This window comes from Erpetoichthys calabaricus, chromosome 18, assembly GCF_900747795.2.
Source record: "Erpetoichthys calabaricus chromosome 18, fErpCal1.3, whole genome shotgun sequence".
NCBI classification, from domain to species: Eukaryota; Metazoa; Chordata; class Cladistia; order Polypteriformes; family Polypteridae; genus Erpetoichthys; species Erpetoichthys calabaricus.
This window is the reverse complement of record NC_041411.2, coordinates 6440678-6460459: the sequence shown is the minus strand read 5'-3', so window position 1 is coordinate 6460459 and position 19782 is coordinate 6440678. Positions and strand designations below refer to the sequence as shown.

Below are 19782 nucleotides of genomic sequence, written 5' to 3'. Positions count from 1 at the left end.
CTTCCGAAGATATGCAAATTTGGGGATTTGGTGCCACTAAAATGACTCCAGGTTATGTGTGTGTTTGTATTAACCTTGGGATGAGCTGATGCCTCATCCAGGGATTGTTTCTGTCTCGTGCCCAATGCTTGCTGGAATGGACAAATATCCCTGGACTGATGGATTTAATCATTAAACATCCTTTTCAGAGATATTGCGGTAAGGTGTCATCGGAATTTAATGGGTGTTCCAGGCAATTCACAACACAGCGAAGCTGAACCTGTTCTCACCATGATAATATCTCGCACTGCCACCTGCTGGATTCCTCCATATTTACGTAAAATACGCACGCAAGTATAAACAGTACAACACTTGCGTAGCAGGAGTGTCCACTGCAGCATGTGTCGTGTCGCGTGAAGTATAAACCCGGTTTTCTTTTGCTTACACGAACTGTAAGTAAAATTGCAGACTCAGCAAATTGTCACCTTTATTGTTACCATTTGTATGAAGAAACCGAGCTGACAAGACTCTGGTCCATTACAAAGAATAAATGCCACAAAGTACAAGAAGAGTTCATTTTATTGCTTTGGTGGGACATTTCCAGAAGTGGCAAATATTCTGTCATGTGATACATCAAGCTTCAGCATAATACATTTAAATGGCATCAGTGATGTAAAGGTGGAAACCATAGTCATCAAACTGGAAGAGCACAACTTTAAAATAAAGGACCAGCATTAATAGTCACTAAATATTGACAGGAGTAGAGTGCAAACGTCGCTTCAAATGTTGAACATACAGGCTGATCTGGAACACTGAAGGGCAGCGTCCACGTGATATGGCCGAGCAGCATCACAAAGTGTCCTACTCTTGGTCTTTATCCTCTCCATGGGTGATGATGTAAACCAGATTTTTGTAGTCGAGGTTTCCAGACACATCTGGAGGGAAGGCGGCAAACATCTGCTCAATCTGAGAAAAGGTAGACATTACAGAAACTGATTAGCCTTAAGTCACTGACACACTCAGCAGTTTGATGTGTGTACAAGTATGTTGGTGTCTTTTAAAAACAAGTCATAAAAGAATCCAATAAATGACGTGTGGCCTGCAGGGGAGCACCAGCTCCCCAAACCCAACACAGACACACCCTGACACAAGTCCATCAACACACAGGCATTTATTTAGCTGTGGGAAACTCTTCCCAAGCGTTTCCCACCAAAAACAGCACAAAGCACTTATCAAACAAGCCTTTTTTCTTCTTCTCTCTCTTTCCCTGTCTGTTTCTGTCATTCCACCTTCACACCTCTTCCTCCTGACTCTTCCTCCTTGAATGAAGTGAGGCGGTCCCCTTTTATGCTGCACCTGGGAGCACTCCAGGTGGCCCATCAGCATGATTTGCTATTAGTGTTGCTAGTGGTGAGAGAAGCAGAAGGTTCTCCAAACTGAAACTTATGAAAAATGATTTAAGATCTTCAGTGAGTACTTTGCGTTTAAAAAACCTTGCCATACTTTCCATAGAGCAGCAACTGACAAGCTAAATTGACTCTGATAATGTCATCGACGATTCTGCCAAGGACCATAGTATTCCAGATTTATTGTTTGAATAGTTGGAAATTGTCGATTTTAGATTGTAATTAAATTCTCCTTCTTCTTCTTTGGGCTTCTCCCATTAGGGTTTGCCACAGCAGATCATCTTCTTCCATATCTTCCTGTCCTCTGCATCTTGTTCTGTTACACCCATCACCTGCATGTCCTCTCTCACCACATCCATAAATCTTCTCCTAGGCCTTCCTCTTTTCCTCTTCCCTGGCTCTATCCTTAGCATCCTTCTCCCAATATACTCAGCATCTCTCCTCTGCACATGTCCAAACCAATGTAATCTCGCCTCTCTGACTTTGCCTCTCAACCGTCCAACTTGAGCTGTCCCTCTAATGTCCTCATTTCTAATCCTGTCCATCCTCGTCACACCCAGTCCAAATCTTAGCATCTTTAACTCTGCTACCTCCAGCTCTGTCTCCTATGCCACCGTCTCCAACCCATATAACATACCTGGTCTCACTACCATCCTGTAGACTTTCCCTTTCACTCTTGCTGATAACCGTCTGTTACAAATCACTCCTGACACTCTTCTCCATCCATTCCACCCCACCCTGCCTGCACTCTCTTCTTCACTTCTCTTCCACAATCCCCATTACTCTGTACTGTTGATCCCAAGTATTTAAACTCATCCACCTTCGCCAACTCTACTCCCTCATCCTCACCATTCCACTGACCTCCCTCTCATTTACACACATGTATTCTGTCTTGTTCCTACTGACCTTCATTCCTCTCCTCTCTAGAGCATATCTCCACCTCTCAAGGGTCTCGTCAACCTGCTCTCTACTCTCGCTACAGATCACAATGTCATCAGCAAACATCATAGTCCAGGGGGACTCCTGTCTAATCTCGTCTGTCAACCTGTCCATCACCATTGCAAATAAGAAAGGGCTCAGAGCCGATCCCTGATGTAATCACACCTCCGTCACTCCTACCGCAAACCTCACCACTGTCACTCTTCCCTCGTACATATCCTGTACAACTCTTACATACTTCTCTGCCACTCCTGACTTCCTCATACAATACCACAGCTCCTCTCTTGTCACCCTGTCATATGCTTTCTCCAGGTCCACAAAGACGCAAAGCAACTCCTTCTGACCTTCTCTAAACTTCTCCATCAACATCCTCAGAGCAAACATTGCATGTGTGGTGCTCTTTCTTGGCATGAAACCATACTGCTGCTCTCTAATCATCACGTCACTTCTTAACCGAGCTTCCACTACTCTTTCCCATAACTTAATGCTGTGGCTCATCAATTTTATCCCCGTGTAGTTACTGCAGTCCTGCACATCCCCCTTATTCTTAACTATCGGCACCAGTATACTTCTTCTCCACTCCTCAGGCATCCTCTCACTTTCCAAGATTCCATTAAACAATCTGGTTAAAAACTCCACTGCCATCTCTCTTAAACACCTCCATGATTCCACAGGTATGCCATCTGGACCAACGGCCTTTCCATTCTTCATCCTCTTCATAGCTGTCCTTACTTCCTCTTTGCTAATCTGTTGCACTTCCTGATTCAGTATCTCCACATCATCCAATCTCTTCTCTCTCTCTCTTTCTCTTTAATTGTAATTAAATTGTAATTAATAATTGAAAATGTAGTTACATTTTTCGTCATTTTCCTCTTTTGTATGATAAGTATTATGTTTTATTTAGTAAGTAGTGGCAACAAACTCAAAGACCACCCCAGGCAAAAAAACCTCTAGCTACACCACTGGGCACACTTCTGGTCTCATCTCCTTAATTGAGTCACCTTTGTCCGGTCAGCCTTTGGAGACGTCGTTAACACAGAGGGTCACATACTTTGTCCAGCCAGCATATAAATGAATACTCAGTGTGTTCAATAAAGACACGAAAAGTCCAAGCGACTTTGTGACATTAGTTTAGTCAGTTTGCGTTTGTCTAGAATTGTGAATGCAGAAATCTGAGGGATGCCCGAGGGTTACTCTCTTTTTCTTGCCTACTTTCCAAAAGGGAAGGCCTGTGAGCACCCCTAGAGTAGCCTGCATGTCTGTTTATGCAGTAGATTGTTTCTTTTCCCTTCTATTTAGTAAACTGCTCATTTCGACTTAAAGACCACTGTTAATGTGTGTTAGTTGTCAGGGTGATCTTTCATTGTTGCAGCTTATAACCTTTTCATAGGTGCTCATTTATATGTAGTAGGATCGGTCTGGAGAGAAATGTGAAAATCATCATTAAAATACAAATGAGTGAAAAACAGCCAAGCTAAACAAAACCTTTATACTCCTTTGAGAAATTTTGGCTGTTCTTCTTTGATTTGAGCCTACCCACATAATTAAACTTGGTGTGAATTACTGCAAGAACAATTACAAGCAGGCGTTAAGGGAATAATTACTGTTACCTCTTCACTGGAAAACCGGTCTGCTTGTGTTGTCAACATCTCCACGACACTAGGGAAGAATGAAAAATACAATGGGATTAGAGGGGCAGGGGGGGTGACAAGCAACCCAAAGTCCAAATCCGTAGATGGTGACATGGCAGGCAGGCAGGCAGGGTACTGACTAGTCTTTCTTCAGAATTCCTTTCCCTTCCGGATCAAACACTTTAAAAGCGTTCAGAATCGTCTCCTCTGGATCGGCTCCTGAAATGACACAAGAAAAGGCTCAGCATGAAAGAGGGGAAAAATTCTTTGCCAAAAATATCACACCAATGTAATACCTAACTTTATAAAGAAATATTTCTTCTGGCTTGAAATGCACTACTTTCAAACAGAAGCTGAGAGTGTTGAGGGGCATCTGTAAAGAAGAGAAAAGAGACCCCCGAAGGAAGCCTGAAGACCAGAGGAGGAGTGTCTGTCGGCCCCCATAGTGGAAGGGGAGAGGACATGATGACCTGTTGTTAACTCTCTTACGTGAAGTTATTCAAAATTTAGTTAGTATTTATCACATATTTAAATTTCTATGAATGATTTTTGACGTTTCTGTTGTCACCTATTGTTGTTGCTGTCCTTTCATATTCTTAAAGGCACAGTCATTGGAGCTGAGCAACTAAGCATTTCACTGCATATTGTACCGTATGTGTAATTTGTATAATGTCGCAAATAAAAGTTAATTTGATCTGAGGTGTCAAACTAAGTTTGGCAAAGGCAGCTACAACCCACTGTCTATCTATCTATCTATCTATCTATCTATCTATCTATCTATCTATCTATCTATCTATCTATCTATCTATCTATCTATCTATCTATCTATCTATCTATCTATCTATCTATCTATCTATCTATCTATCTATCTATCTATCTATCTATCTATCTATCTATCTATCTATCTATCTATCTATCTATCTATCATATAGTGCTTTTCATATTATCTACTGTATCTATCTATCTATCTGCATACCCAACCCCATCTGAAGGCGTTCAGTTTTTCTTTTCTTTTCTTTTGTTACCTTTTAGTTTTTCACCAAACATGGTTAGAAAAACAGTAAAGTTGATTGGTCCAGGTGCTTCTTTCAGCATCTCATCAATCTCTTCCTGTTTCACATTGAGACGTCCTGAAAGTACAAAACTGTAACTAAAAAATTCTGACATTTCATATCCACGGAGAGGAAAAAAAAAGCATTTCAATTAATCATGATTTGGACTAATTATTTAAAAGGATTTTCCCAGTTAATTTACTGATTAGGAAGAATATCATTTCATGAAATGATCTTTTTTTTTTTGCAAATGCCAATCTAATTATAATCAGCAGTGTGCAAAGTGGTGCTTTGTGGCCTTGCTGTAGCTGTTACATAATATGTTTATTATAAATGACCCAGTAAGTAATGTTTCAACTGAAATTCTTCGCCTTACAAACAGGAGGAGTGGTGCTGTGAATATTTTTTAAATTTCAATGAAATGTTGTACTGTGGTTTGGTTATAACCCCCTTTTATTTTACTTTGATTTTTAAATGCTTCATGTATTCCAAACAGAAATCTGATGTTAGGCTTCCACCAAATCTCTAGTGTTTTTGTCTGTGCTGTACATCTGTAGTGATTTTCACTCTTTATTTTATTTATTTTCATAACACAAAATGCTTTCCTAGGGCTGTGTTTTCTTATCTATGTCTTGTCACAGCCAGGGTTCCTCCCCAGGCTGGGGTTTAAATTCTTGTGTTTGTTGTCTTTTGTTCATTTTTGATACTTTCATTAAATTAATGTTACATTCTTCGATTACGTACATTATTGTTTCTTTTGGATTTTGACTGTGTGTAGGCTGCCTATGTTACGTTCCATGTGTTTTGGTGGCGGTCACCCAAGAGGCGAGGGCACTTGCCAGTCGCTGTCGGGCACTGCCCTCCGGCCTATAAACCTGGAGGGTCTCCCACAGTTCCTGGTGGTTCATTTCGTATTCGCCGAGGAGATCTTGTAATTTCGTGAACTTTGTAGGATTTGAGATTCTTTGGATTGGTTGACAGATGAGATTAGACAGGAGTCCCCGTGGACTATGATGTTTGCTGATGACATTGTGATCTGTAGCGATAGTAGGGAGCAAGTTGAGGAGACCCTGGAGAGGTGGAGATCTGCTCTAGAGAGGAGAGGGATGAAGGTCAGTAGGACCACCAAGACAGAGTACATGTGTGTGAAGGAGAGGGAGGTCAGTGGAATGGTGAGGATGCAGGGAGTAGAGTTGGCGAAGGTGGATGAGTTTAAATACATGAGATCAACAGTACAGAGTAACGGGAATTGTGGAAGAGAGGTGAAAAAGAGAGTGTAGACAGGGTGGAGAAGAGTGTCAGGAGTGATTTGTGACAGACGGGTATCAGCAAGAGTGAAAGGGAAGGTCTACAGGACAGTAGTGAGACCAGCTATGTTATATGGGTTGGAGACGGTGGCACAGAGCTCGAGGTGGTAGAGTTAAAGATGTTAAGATTTGCATTGGGTGTGACAAGGATGGACAGGATTAGACATGAGGACATTAGAGGGTCAACTCAAGTTGGACGGTTGAGAGAGAAAGTCAGAGAGGCGAGATTGCATTGGTTTGGACATGTGCAGAGGAGAGATGAGGGGTATAAAGAGTGAAGGGTACTAAGGATAGAGCTGACAGGTAAGAGGAGGAGAGGAAGGCCTAAGAAAAGGTTTATGGATGTGGTGAGAGAGGACATGCAGGTGATGGGTGTGACAGAGCAAGATGAGGAGGAGATGATCCGCTGTGGCGACCCCTAACAGGAGCAGCTGAAAGAAGAAGCTCTGTGTTTTGACTATCTGTACTGGGACTTGGTTCATTTTTTCATCACAGGCAATTCCATTTTGCCTTTGTGCTCCACGAAGCTTCATTATAATTGGAATGATTTTTTGTGAAGACTAAATCTTTCATTTTATAAGGTTTCAGTGCTTGCCCTTATTACTAGCCAGGATGTGAGAGTAATATCACCCTCTAGTGGGCATCAATGGAAGTGTGTGCAGCTCTGGGCTTTGGAACTGTTTAGTCCATGGCAGATATAAACCTGGCCTGAGTGGCAGGCATGTGAATTGATGAAATGTATTTTTAAATCATTCAGTTGAAGCAATAGCCATTTATCTAAGCCAAGCAGTAATCTGCATTCTTTGCCGACTCTATAGTTAATGTTTATATTTAATGTAATGTTAAGTCACAGTAATTGAGAATAATATCTTGCATAAGGGTTAGAAAGGATTATTTTTTAATTAATATTTGACAATATCATATTTTAAAATGCAGGGAAGCATTCTAAGTGAGTTGTAGTTGTAGACTGGTGATTCCCAATGTGGGGCGCAATTAGATTTTTTTAGGGGGGCAATTCGAGAATTTAGGTACATTAAACAATTTATATAATGAAAAAACAGAAATTCACTGTTAAAAATCCATCCATCCATTATCCAACCCACTATATCCTAACACAGGGTCACGGGGGTCTGCTTGAGCCAATCCCAGCCAACACAGGGTGCAAGGCAGGAACAAATCCTGGGCAGGGCGCTAGCCCACTGCAGGGCACACACACCCACACACCAATTTAGGATTGCCAATGCACCTAACCTGCATGTCTTTGGATTGTGGGAGGAAACCCACACAGACACGGGGAGAACATGCAAACTCCACGCAGGGAGGACCTGGGAAGCGAACCCAGGTCTCCTTACTGCGAGGCAATAGCGCTACCACTGCAACACCATGCCATCCTCATACTTAATATTTTAGATTAAATTTTATTTTTCAAAAAAGGGGTGGCTAATGCAAGTGAAATCAATGAATAACTCATAATTATTTAAGACATAATAGTTAACTGGTGATAAACCTGTTTAATTCAAATAATGTAGTGTGATGGGTGGCATCCCTGCCCAGATGGACTCCCTTCCCATGCCTGGCCTGGATAGCCCAGGTGGCAAATAAACATGGAAAGAGGCAGGGGACTCTCTACCTACACAAGGATCTGGACATTGGATGCCATCTGATGAATGGGTATGCTGGCATCCCGGCAGGTTTAGACGGTGGAACATTACCCGGTCAGGAGGCCAGCCTGAAGGAAGGATTATTCAAGGGGAATTATTCAAGCTAAATGCTCCCCTGAACTGATAGGTGGCAGCAACCTGGGAGGCAGGTACACCTACAGGGCATGCTGGGAGTTGTAGTGCCATAGGACAGCTCAGTTAAGGACCATGCCGCAGGGATCTGTGCTCCGTGGTTTTTGAGACTTCCAATTGACTATGATTGGGCGATGCCCAAGTATATTGCAGTGCCAGAGAGCAGCCATGTTGCGGTCCCAGGGTTGCTTCTAGGAGTTGTGCTCTTTGGTTTTTGGGACTTCTGATTGACCTGGAAGTACTTCATTTGGGCTATGCCCCGGCACTGGAAGTACTCCTGGGTCCAAGATTAAAGGAGCCACTTGGGCACATCCAGGCGAGTCGCAGTCAGGAGGAAGGAGGACAACGCTCGCCTGAAGGTGTGGAGGAAAGGAGGAATTGTGTGTATTGGAGTGCCATTATGAAGGTATTGTTTTATAATAAATCCTTTATTTGAACCTGGGACTTGTGTTTGTGTGGTGGTGTATGAGGTTTGGGAGGCTGCAGTGCCCCCTACTCGTCACAGCAGCAATATATATGTTTCCAGATTTTATGCTAATATGCTTTCCATTTTCATAATTATGCTATTACTTAATTAATTAAGTGAACTGAAATGTAAACTTAAAAATAATTTTCTGGTATTGTGCTTGGCAATTGACTAATTGCTTTGGAAGGGCGCCACTTGTAAAACTCTTAAATGCTCCTTCAGACTCATAATTAAAAACCTTAATAACCTTGTTGCGTTTCATTAATACGGCGAAATACAGTGAAATATTGGATGGCATGACAGTAATTATCGCTGCTGTCTGTCGACGTGGAGCTGGTGGACTTGCCCCATTTTCACGTTAATTTTCAGCGCGCGCTATGGATTCTGCTCACGTGCCTATAATAGGGACTCGGTACAAGTGAATGTGGCTGTACGCGTGTGGTTGTACCCTCTGATAGACTGGCACACCCCAGGAGTTGCTGGGAGGTCTCCAATAGGATTGGAGGAGTGTTGTTGGTGTGTTAGGATATGAAAGTCTGCACGGCTCTGGCCTGCACAGCTTGCTACCCCCAAGTTCACAGAGACGCTATCACAGGAACCATCTCTGGTGAGCTACGCTTCCTTATCTGGGAACCTAAAACAACTGTGTTGCAGTAATTATCCTAATGTTATTCACTGTGTGTCAAATGTGTGTTTCAGCTTTGCTCTGTGTGAATTTATCATTAGCAACAATTAAACAACACTTGAGTATATTGACAGAATGGCTTCATAGAAAGGCAGCAGGGGGGCAGTCTGAGCTTTCTAAATTGGAACATTTTATATGTTAATATTGTAGAATAGTTGAACAGTAGGGGTTAACTTGAGATAAACTGCAAGTTCAACAGCTTTTGATGTTTCAATATATATTAATTTTATTTCACAATTTTATTTATGAAAATGTATAATATACACTCACTGGCCACTTTATTAGGTACACCTGTTCAACTGCTTGTTAACCCAAATATCTAATCAGCCAATCACATGGCAGCAGCTCAACTCATTTCGGCCTGTAGACGTTGACAGGACGACCTGCTGAAGTTCAAATCAGCGCATGCTTCCAACCTTTCTCTCCTGCCTGTTCCATTCCTCAATGCCGTTGCCTAATATCATAGATATATAGTATAAAACTATGAGGGCGACAGCAGGGATTTGGGGACGTTTTGGTAAGGTCTGTGTAATGAAGCGTGTAAAGTGGTGAACAGGGTCACTCTTAAGACCCTACCACGACAAAACACATACTCTATATGTTTTTGATTAAATTTTATTTTTCAAGAAAGCGGTGGCTAATGCAAGTGAAATTAATGAATAACTCATAATTATTTAAGACATAATAGCTAACTGGTGATAAACCTGTTTAATTCAAATAATGTAGTGTGATGGGTAGCATCCCTGCCCGGATGGACTCCCTTTCCATGCCTGACCCAGATAGCCCAGGTGGCAAATAGACATGGAAAGAGGCAGGAGACTCCCTGCCTACACAAGGATCTGGGCATTGGATGAATTTTATTTATGAAAATTTATAATATACACTCACCGGCCACTTTATTAGGTACACCTGTTCAACTGCTTGTTAACCCAAATATCTAATCAGCCAATCACATGGCAGTAGCTCAACTCGTTTCGGCCTGTAGACGTTGACAGGACGACCTGCTGAAGTTCAAACCAAGCATCAGAATGCTGAAGACAGGGGGGACTGAAGTGACTTTTAGCGTGTATTTCAGAAACTGCTGATCTGCTGGGATTTTCACGCACAGCCATCTCTTGGGTTTACAGAGAATGGTGTGAAGAAAGGGAAAATGTCCAGTGAGTGGCAGTTCCCTGTGTGACAATGCCTTGTTGATGCCAGAGGTCAGAGGAGAATGGCCAGACTGGTCCGACCTGATAGAAAGGCAACAGGAACTCATTACAACCCAGGTCTGCAGAAGAGCATCTCTGAACGCACAAGACGCAGGTGGGCTACAGCAGCAGGAGACCACACCGGGTGCCACTCCTGTCAGCTAAGAGCAGGCAACTGAGGCTACAATTCACACGGGCTCACCAAAATTGGACAGTAGATGATTGGAAAAACATTGCCTGATCTGATGAGTCTTGATGTCTGCTGCAGCATTAAAATGGTCAGGTCAACAACAGGAAAATATGGATCCATCTTGCCTTGTATCAGGTGATGGTGGTGTAATGCTGTGGGGGGTACTTTCTTGGCACACGTTGGGCCCCTTAGTACCAACTGAGCATCGTTTAAATGACACAGCACCCCTGAGTATTGTTGCTGACCATGTCCACCCTTTATGATGATCTTTTGATGGCCATTTCCAGAAGGATGACGCGGCACATCACAAAGCTCAGATCATCTCAAACCATTTTCTTGAACATGTCAATGAGTTCACTGGACTCCAATAGCCTCCACAGTCACCAGATCTCAGTCCAATAGAGCCACCTTTAGGATGTGGTGGAACGGGAGATTCGCATCATGGATGTGCGGCCGACAAATTTGTAGCAACTGCGTGATGCTGTCATGTCAATATGGACGATCATCCCTGAGGAACGTTTCCAGCACCTTGTTGAATCGATGCTATGAAGAATTATGAAGGAAAAAGGGGGTCCAACTCAGGACTAGCAAGGTGTACCTAATAAAGTGCCCAGTGAGTGTATAGTATCAAGGCATCATTGTTGGTTTTGTGATACATTGCTCACCTGGCAAAAGGGGGCTAGGGCAAGAGCACCATCAAGATGGTACAAGGCAGGATATAGCAAAGCAAAAAGAGCACCAGACTGGCCAAACCTGAACACCTCTGTATGCCAGTGTGGGAGAACAGAGGCTGTCAGCTGGAGGTAGACCCTGCCTTGAGGTTGTGTCCCAAAAACGGAGGCCTAGAGATCAAAAACCGAAGGGTCTCCCCAAAACACTACAGAGCAGCAAGTAGGCCTCAGAAGGATAGATACTAAGGGGCATGGTCCAAGCATATGCCAAAGGTGTCTCACCCTGTGACGGGAATGGAGGGATGGCGAGACGACAGAGCGAGAAAGGGGATGAACATCTATCCGGAAGGCTCAGATCCCCTGCAAGTGGCGTAGCAGTGCAGAGTCTCTAGTCGGGAAGGGTGGGATTGTGTTGTCAAAGTAACATTGTAGAACTAGGAGGGCTAGTAGGAGGTCTATACTCTCCTGCACGGTCACTAAGGGGATGGCACATTATCCATTATGGCTTCTTTAAAAGTGGCACTCTGGCGTAGCGTGTAGCTCTATCCAGCATCCTGGGTTTGTGCGGAGTCTGCATGTTCTCCCTGGTTCCAGATTCTCTAGTTTTCTTCCCCAAAGATGTCTGTGTTAGGTTAGCTGATTCCAGATTGGCACATGTGTGTGGGTGTGTATGGAGAGCCCTATGATAGATCAGCACCCTGTCCAGGGCTGTTTCCTGACTTGTGCCAAGTCACTTAAGCTCACTTGCAAACCTGAATTGGGCTGGGCAGGTTTGAGAATAAAAATTACAACTTAAAAAAAAAATTGGAAACTTGGAGACTGCTCTGGAAATGTTACATAGCATAAACAGGCTACCCACATGTGTGATTTGGGGATGGGACTTAAAGCTTCCTTGGGCTTGAGTGAGAATGTTGGGGCAAAGACTTATCGGAGGAGAGAGATGGGCACAGAAGGAGCTTGAATTAGTTCTGAGGGGGCTACGTGGGTGAGACACTCAATTCACCGGGTAGCTTACTGTCAAGGCAGGCCCCGATGGTTCCAACGAGTTGTTTTATTTGTCCTTTCTGTTCTCGTGCATGTGGCTCACATACCCTCTTAATATCAGACTCTCCTTGCCATTCTACTTGGCCTGATGAGTGCCAGGTGGGTGTTCCCCTTTTACAGTTCATTTTTTAATGTTGCCATTAATAGTAGCAAACTTTTAAAAAGAAATTGAATAAAAGTAATGTAAAGGTGCTCCTACCGAGAGCAGCAAACGTGTCCCTCAGGTCAGCTTTGTCGATGAACCCATCTCGGTTTTGATCCATGATGGTGAAAGCCTGTGGGGCGAAAAAAGAAAGACTTCCTAGGTCGTCGTTTTCAGATTGTAAGAAACAAAGAATCCGCTAACCCTATGTAACACAAGTCCTGACGGTAACAGTGGCGTAGCTAGTGGGGGGCAAGAGGGGACATCTGTCCCCAGGCGCAGCATCCAGGGGGCGCCAAATTTCCCTTCCCCATTGCATTTTGGCAAACAGGAGGGAGCGCGAAATCTTCAGTTGTCGCCGGGCGCTGAAAACCCTAGCTACGCCTCTGGACGGTAATCGTGTTTGATCAACGAACACCTAGGAGAAAAGCAGGTGATTCAAAAAACAGTAATGTAAATTCACGTCTTTCTGCTGTACAGTACCTCTGGTGTTAATTTAATTTTGTTATTTTCATATTGTCTTCTGCCAACATGCAGTATTATCCAATATGTGTGATTAATTTTGGCTGACTTTCAATTCAATCTCTCCTCCCGCTTCTGTTTGCTTCTCCTGGCCAGTGTCTTGGAGTTCAGCTAAAGAAGATGGAAACCACAAGGACCACCTCGTGAAGTCTGTTATCTGAATCGTTCATTTTTAGGGTGAGTTAATGACAGTCTTTATTGTCATTTTCTTACGTGACTTTACATTTGAGTTGTTTTATACGAGGGACGTTCAAAAAGTTTCCATACTTTCGTTGGAAATAGTGAAGGTGGGAGGAGGGATAATTGGGCATTAAAACGTTGGTACGACGCTGGGAAAATTGCATCACAAAGGAAGGTGACCGTGTAGAAAAGTGGTGTCATTTGATTTTGAAATTCTTAATAAACAGAGTTAAATAAAAGTGCGGAAACTTTTCGAACGTCCCTCATATTTGTGTACTCGTGTGTTTCCACAACAAATTATGTAAGAAACAAAGGTAATCTTCCCCTAAAGAACACGGGGTCTGACTCTACTTATTGCCCTCTTTACTTCAGCATGTGCTTATTTGTTTTGCCAAATAAATCTCTGGGGTTCCCAGAAAATTCAGGAGAGTGAAACTGTAAAGATTAGTGGGAGGGTGGCAGGCCTCAAAACTGGGAAACTGGTTTAAATAACTAGAAATGGGCCACGTATATTAAAAGCCCCACAAGAGGAAGGGCACAAAAGCAAATAAGGAATCTTTAAAAGTATGTGAAAAATGCTCAAAAGAGCAAAGATAGGCAAAAAGGAGTTGCCATAAAGTCCCAAAACACAATTGGGTAGACAGAATCCTTAAGTCAAAACAAGAAAGTCACAAAAACTAGTAAAAAAGAAAAAATATAAAATACAGTCATCCCTCACCTATCACAGGGGTTATGTTCCAGAGCTCCCCGCGATAGGTGAAAATTTGCGAAGTAGCGACCTTATATTTATTTTATTATTTATATACAGTATATTTTAAGGCTTTATAAACCCTTCCCACACTCTTATAAACCTTACCGCCTTATTACGTCCACTTACAACTCGTTTTGCGCCCTGGTTAAAGGACACTGCGGCCGTAGATCTTATATTCTTTTCCTCCTTTTTAAATAAAACATATCCAAACCTTTTACCTTTTCGGCAATCATTAGCATCTTCCGTTGGCGCTTGGGCACGGCCCCTGAAGCAGTAGCAGGAGCAGGTCGTTTTGGAGCCATAACGAAGGGCTTGACTATGCACAAATATTAACACAAAAGAGTACAAAAGTTAACTCTTTACACAGCAAAACATGTTGATGCTGAATGAGCGAGATGAGACTTCCTGGTTAATGCAGCGGAATCGAATTCGGTGCACCGCCGCTGAGCCAATCAGCACACAGGAACTTAACTGCGTGCTCTGATTGGGTAGCTTCTCAGCCATCCGCCAATAGCGTCCCTTGTATGAAATCAACTGGGCAAACCAACTGAGGAAGCATGTACCAGAAGTAAAAAGACCCATTGTCCACAGAAACCCGCATTATATATTTAGATATGCTTACATATAAAATCTGTGATAGAGTGAAACCGCGAAAGTCGAAGCGCGATATAGCGAGGGATTACTGTACTTACAATATTCCAGATACAAGTGCAATGATTTCATGATCTGAGCTTATTCAGCTCTGGCCTTAAATAGCCAGGAGGAAGGTGACAAAGCGTCCTGGAAGGAGGAGTGGAGGTGGAAGAAGGGAGGGAAAGACAGAAAAGAAAAGAGTTGCTGTGTGCGTTCTTGATTACTGGGCTTTTCGTGCTTTGTAGTGTGCTGTGCTGGTGGGAAAGTATAGGGAAGCGTTTCCCACAGCTGAATAAAGGCCGTGTGTGTTGGTTTTGGGGAGCTGGAGCGCCCCTCGTGTTTTTACATAATGTGCATGCTTGTCATCGTGTATTAACTGGTGTTTCTGCTTTGTAAGCACATTAATGAAATATTTTTGTGACAGGAAAATAAAAAACAAAAGTGTTTCCCAACTTACCTCTTTAAACTCCTGAATCTGGGCCTGTTCAAACATTGAAAACACATTGGAGTTGGCACCCTCTGCCCTTTTCTTTGCTTTCTTTGGTGCCTGCCAAGACAAGATTAAGTTTTTCTTGTTACAATTCAAAGTGAAGAGGGAATAAAGTGGATAATACTGAAGGGATCCATTGAAAGGTCACCATGGTCCAGACTCTTTGTCACCACCACCTGTTTGACCATTTTGTAGCTCTCGGCTACTCTATCTACATGGCATGTGGCGTTCATTTCCTGAAGCTTCCATGTTAACGAAACGAAAGAATCTGCAACTCCCAGGTTACCTGCTCCTAGTAGAAAGTGAAATTGAGAGTCTTTGGCTTCAAGCATTTGAACAATAAATAACTTTGTAAAATAAAAGAACAGACAGCCTGTCAGATTGTAGGGGCAATCGAAGGTGACAACAACTCGGAAGGAAAGGTCGTTGAAACTGCCAAGCCTTATAAAAATTGAACAAATCAGACGCTCAGCTTTCTTTGTCCCGTATTCATATTTCTCTTAAATATGCCTGGGGTGGGCTGGCGCCCTGCACGGGGTTTGTTTCCTGCCTTACGCCCTGTGTTGGCTTTGATTGGCTCCAGCAGACCCCCGTGACCCAGTAGTTAGGATATAGCAGGTTGGATAATGGATGGATGGATGGTTGGATGTTAAATACACTTAGGAGAGGACTGAATGAGTAAAGTTCCGATTTTTCATTGTAAAATGGGGCTGTACATTCATTAAGACATTGAGAAGACCGAAATCTAACAATATCAAAATTGGGCAGAATTCCATCACTGGTCCCTGAAATGATCGTTCCCAAACAAACTGCTGAATGCTTGCCATGTTTTAGTGACATTAAACTAGAAGTGCAAAGTGTTTAAAGAAGTTAGACGTACTGTGTATGCCGTGAACGCAGTGTAATAGGGTATTGCGGACAAAGGTGGAAGGTTTTCACGTGGAAAGAAGTGCCATTGTCCGAGGAAAAGCTTTATTGTCCCTTATAGGCCGCACGGTTTATTTTTTACTGCTTCTGTCAGAATGTTTTTTCATCCGCTTTTAAGATCTTTCATTTACTCTTCCATGACATCACAGATGGAGCGACACTCATCAACACATCTGTAGCTGCTTATTCCACGTTTACATTTAAAGAGGTTGAATATATAGGACAATAATTAGGACTTGATCTTACTGTGGGGTGGCACAGTGGTAGCGCTGCTGCCTCGCTTCTCGGGTCCGTGGAGTTTGCATGTTCTCCTCGTGTCTGTATGGGTTTCTTCCCACAGTCCAAAGACATGCAGGTTACGTGGATTGGCGATCCGAAATTGTCCCTAGTGTGTGCTTGGTGGGTGTGTGTGTGTGTCTTGAGGTGGACTGGCGCCCTGCCCAGGGATTTGTTCCTGCCTTGCGCCCTGTGCTGGCTGGGATTGGCTCCAGCAGACCCCCGTGACCATGTAGTTAGGGTATGGCGGGTTGGACGATGACCGACTGACTGATCTTAATGTAAAATGGTGAATGTTATGCAGATCAGAGCTGAAAGGTTCAGAACGCTCTTCAACAGACTGCAAAGTCCTCTCAAGACAGGCCGGAGTGAAGCCTTGCCATTTGACTTCAGGCTGACAGAGCTGGAGAAATTGTGAAACACTGTGGCGTGAGAACAGAGCATTAATATCTCTAATGAAAGCTAAAAGCAGTGGCGCTGCACACCCACTATGAGAAAATGATCAGGAAATCTTATTAAACAATGTGTCTAGTGTGTTATTTTTGTAGTTAGGAATTTGTTGGTTTAAAAATTTCACATCTTAAGAACTAATCCAAACCTGCGGCGTTCTGCAGCTTTGCTGAACGGATGCCTCATCTCTCTCTATGTATGTCTGTCTGTCTGTGCTGTATGTCTGCTCACTTTTCACAAGAGAACTACTTCACAGATTTAGATCGGGTTTCTTTCTAGAATTTGGTTGAACATTCCAGTTGATTTTGCGACTTCTCTGATTGCACTAAGTATCATAGTTCACTTGCAGGAGCGTTTAATTCATGCTAATCCGAGACAGATGCTGCGGGCCGAGGGCAGGGAAAAGCGTGACGTCACTCACGTGCCAGCCTCTGGACATTTCCCAAAAAAACCATCTACATGAACATTCCAGAAAGAACCATTATTTATTGACATCATAACAGGTGTGAGAGGCTGGGACTGGCATCCCGGGCGGACTAGAACTGGGATCCTTACCCGGCAGGGATGCCCATAGCATGGAAGGACAGGGGAAGACAACTTATTCAGGACAACAATGCCCTAGGTGGCTGCCCTGCTGGGCTTTGGCACCGCCACGGAGACCCACACGGCACATTGAGAAATGGGAGTTTTTTTGGGTGTCGCCAGGGGCCGATGAGAGGATTTATGAGCCCTACAGTATCAGGACACCAGAAGTGCTCTTGGGTTTTCTATAAAAGGAGCAGCCTCCTTCATCCAGGCGACCCAGAGCGGGGAGGAGGAAAACAAAGCTTGCTGGAGGAGCGGAGGAGAGATGACAGAATTAAAGAGAAGTGCAAAAGAATTGGAGCTGTGGTTGTGCTGTGAGAAACGCTTACCTGTAAGAGTAACCCTTTTGTTTTAGGAGAACTTGTGTCTGAAACTCTGTGCCAGGAATTCTGGGGGCTGCAGTGCCCCCTGGTTGTCACACAGGCTCCATAGATAACTAAGAATAGACGCCAACAGATTTATGCAATCCCAGTGGGCTCCTGATGTCAAAGGACTCTTGCCTCTGAGATCCTAAGTTCAGGTGTTCTTGATCTGTTCGTATCCTGCTAGTTATCATACCACACTAGACATTAAAGGTTTCTGTTTTGCCCACATATTAGGAGTCTTTTCAAGCCCAAAGAACCATCTTTGTAATGCAAAGAACCCAGAATGAAATGGTTCTTTGTCAAGCGATGGTTCAACCAGGAACCCCAAAACCTACTAAAGTGCCTTAGAGAATCCGTTCTTCTTAAAAGTGGAAGAGGTCAAGTGTCAAGGCCTGCTGCTGGGAATTTCTCCCCAAGAATTTAAATGCCTCTGTAAAGAGCTTGAGGATCAGCAGTCCGTTTCTACTCTGCATGGGTTCTGTTCGCATCTCTGATTCCTGACCTCTACGCTGATTAATAGAAAAGCGTGGCATGTCTTTGTTTATATTCAGCCTGAATGCCAAATACTTTTAGGCATTTCGGCGACACAGGCCCCCTGTAGTGAAAAATGAGTGAATTGGCACCTGAGGCTGTCTCTTGGACAACTTGTGAGCCAAAGATTGGGTAGATGTTTGAAACTGCATGGAAGGGGTATCATGCTCGAAACCAAGAACGATTTCTTGAATGTTGAGTGACGCATGATGGATGTTTAAGAGCGAAGCCTGACGTGGCTCCTACCAACACGCACAAAAGCACCGCCACTGCACAAGTCCAGGGAGCTCCTGGGCTCCTGACTGTTGCCCTTTTCCATCTTTGATTCTGCAGTCCCTTCTTGTTTTGACATCACTGAGAACAGTAAACTCTGTTAAAGTCTCCAGCTTGGACTTGTCAAATCTGTTGATCCTTGGCTTATAAAAAGTGTCATGGTGGGAGGATCTTGATTGTGTAGGCTAGTGATGGTCATTGCCAGACAGTAATAGCTAATGCCATCGGATAAATTGCCTTTGGACCACTATGGCACCAACGAGAGAGAATTCTGAAGAGAAAGGGAATGAAGGAACGTCCCAGCAACAGAAGATTTATACCCTTTAACAGAACGTAACCCAGCATGTGCAGTCAGTCACGTCTTCGATCGAAAAAGAGAGCTTTATGAGCACACCAAGCTAACACCGCTGCCAAGTGACCTTCACGCTGCTGCTTTCACCAGCCACCCACCCTAATACCAGTTGTTATTTCTTTGTTGTAGCGTCTCTCACAGTCGACACTATCGGCAAAGCAACTGAATAGGATACAATAAAACAAATGTTAAGAACACCAAGCTGAACGCCAAGGCTTTGCTTGCTGTTATCCTCAAAGTCTCGTGTCATGCTGCCCCTTTACCCACCCAAATTAAGGTTCACTTAAAACGCCTATTACACCTGATGACAGTTATCCTTCAAATTTTAGTTGTTTCAAAGTGCTGAGCCCTATTTAATGTACATGAACATTCTTAACAGAGGGCTACTCCCTTCTCTTTACCCCCAACTACCATTCTTGTTTAGTACCCCGAGACCACTCACCATTGCCAGAGCCCAATTTCACAGCCGATAGGATAATAAAGGGAGTGCCACACACTGGATCCACAATGGAGTGCCCGGGGGGGAGGAATATATACTCCTTTGTCACCCTGGAGCAAGGTTTATAAATAGACGTTTGCCTTCTTTTGCCTGTAATAGGTAACCCCCCCCCAGCCTTGTATTGTCTCCGGTGTAGAATAACAACTATGTCACCCTGTGACAAGTGTGAACACAATGAACACTTCAAGGTTACACAAAAGCAGCCAGTGTCTGTTGAGATGGAGACTGCACCTCCAAACGCCGATGCCCCTCACAGCGAGATGATTGACGTCCGCACTTGTGAGGCTGAGCAAAGCGGTCGAGGAATGCGTGGGGTGAGCACGCCTTGCAGGCTGAACAAAGACCGCGGGGACGGCGAAGGAGGATCACACAAGGCTGACCATTATAACTGGGCTATTTAATCAGAATCTCACCCGGTGCGATTTTTTTAAAATAGAAGTTTATAATATGCGC

General features: G+C 43.6%; 1 protein-coding gene across 1 annotated transcript; it reads right to left on the bottom strand.

Moving 5' to 3' along the window:
- Positions 1-449: 449 nt before the first annotated feature.
- On the bottom strand, positions 450-19439 carry LOC114668678 (myosin regulatory light chain 2, ventricular/cardiac muscle isoform). The gene is made up of 7 exons (XM_028824556.2): positions 19273-19439; positions 15039-15128; positions 12553-12628; positions 4981-5085; positions 4096-4174; positions 3935-3983; positions 450-945 (listed from the first exon to the last, which is right to left on the bottom strand). Exons 1-7 carry the CDS (start codon positions 19273-19275, stop codon positions 841-843), a joined length of 507 nt encoding a protein of 168 aa, XP_028680389.1. The 5' UTR covers positions 19276-19439; the 3' UTR covers positions 450-840.
- Positions 19440-19782: the final 343 nt, after the last annotated feature.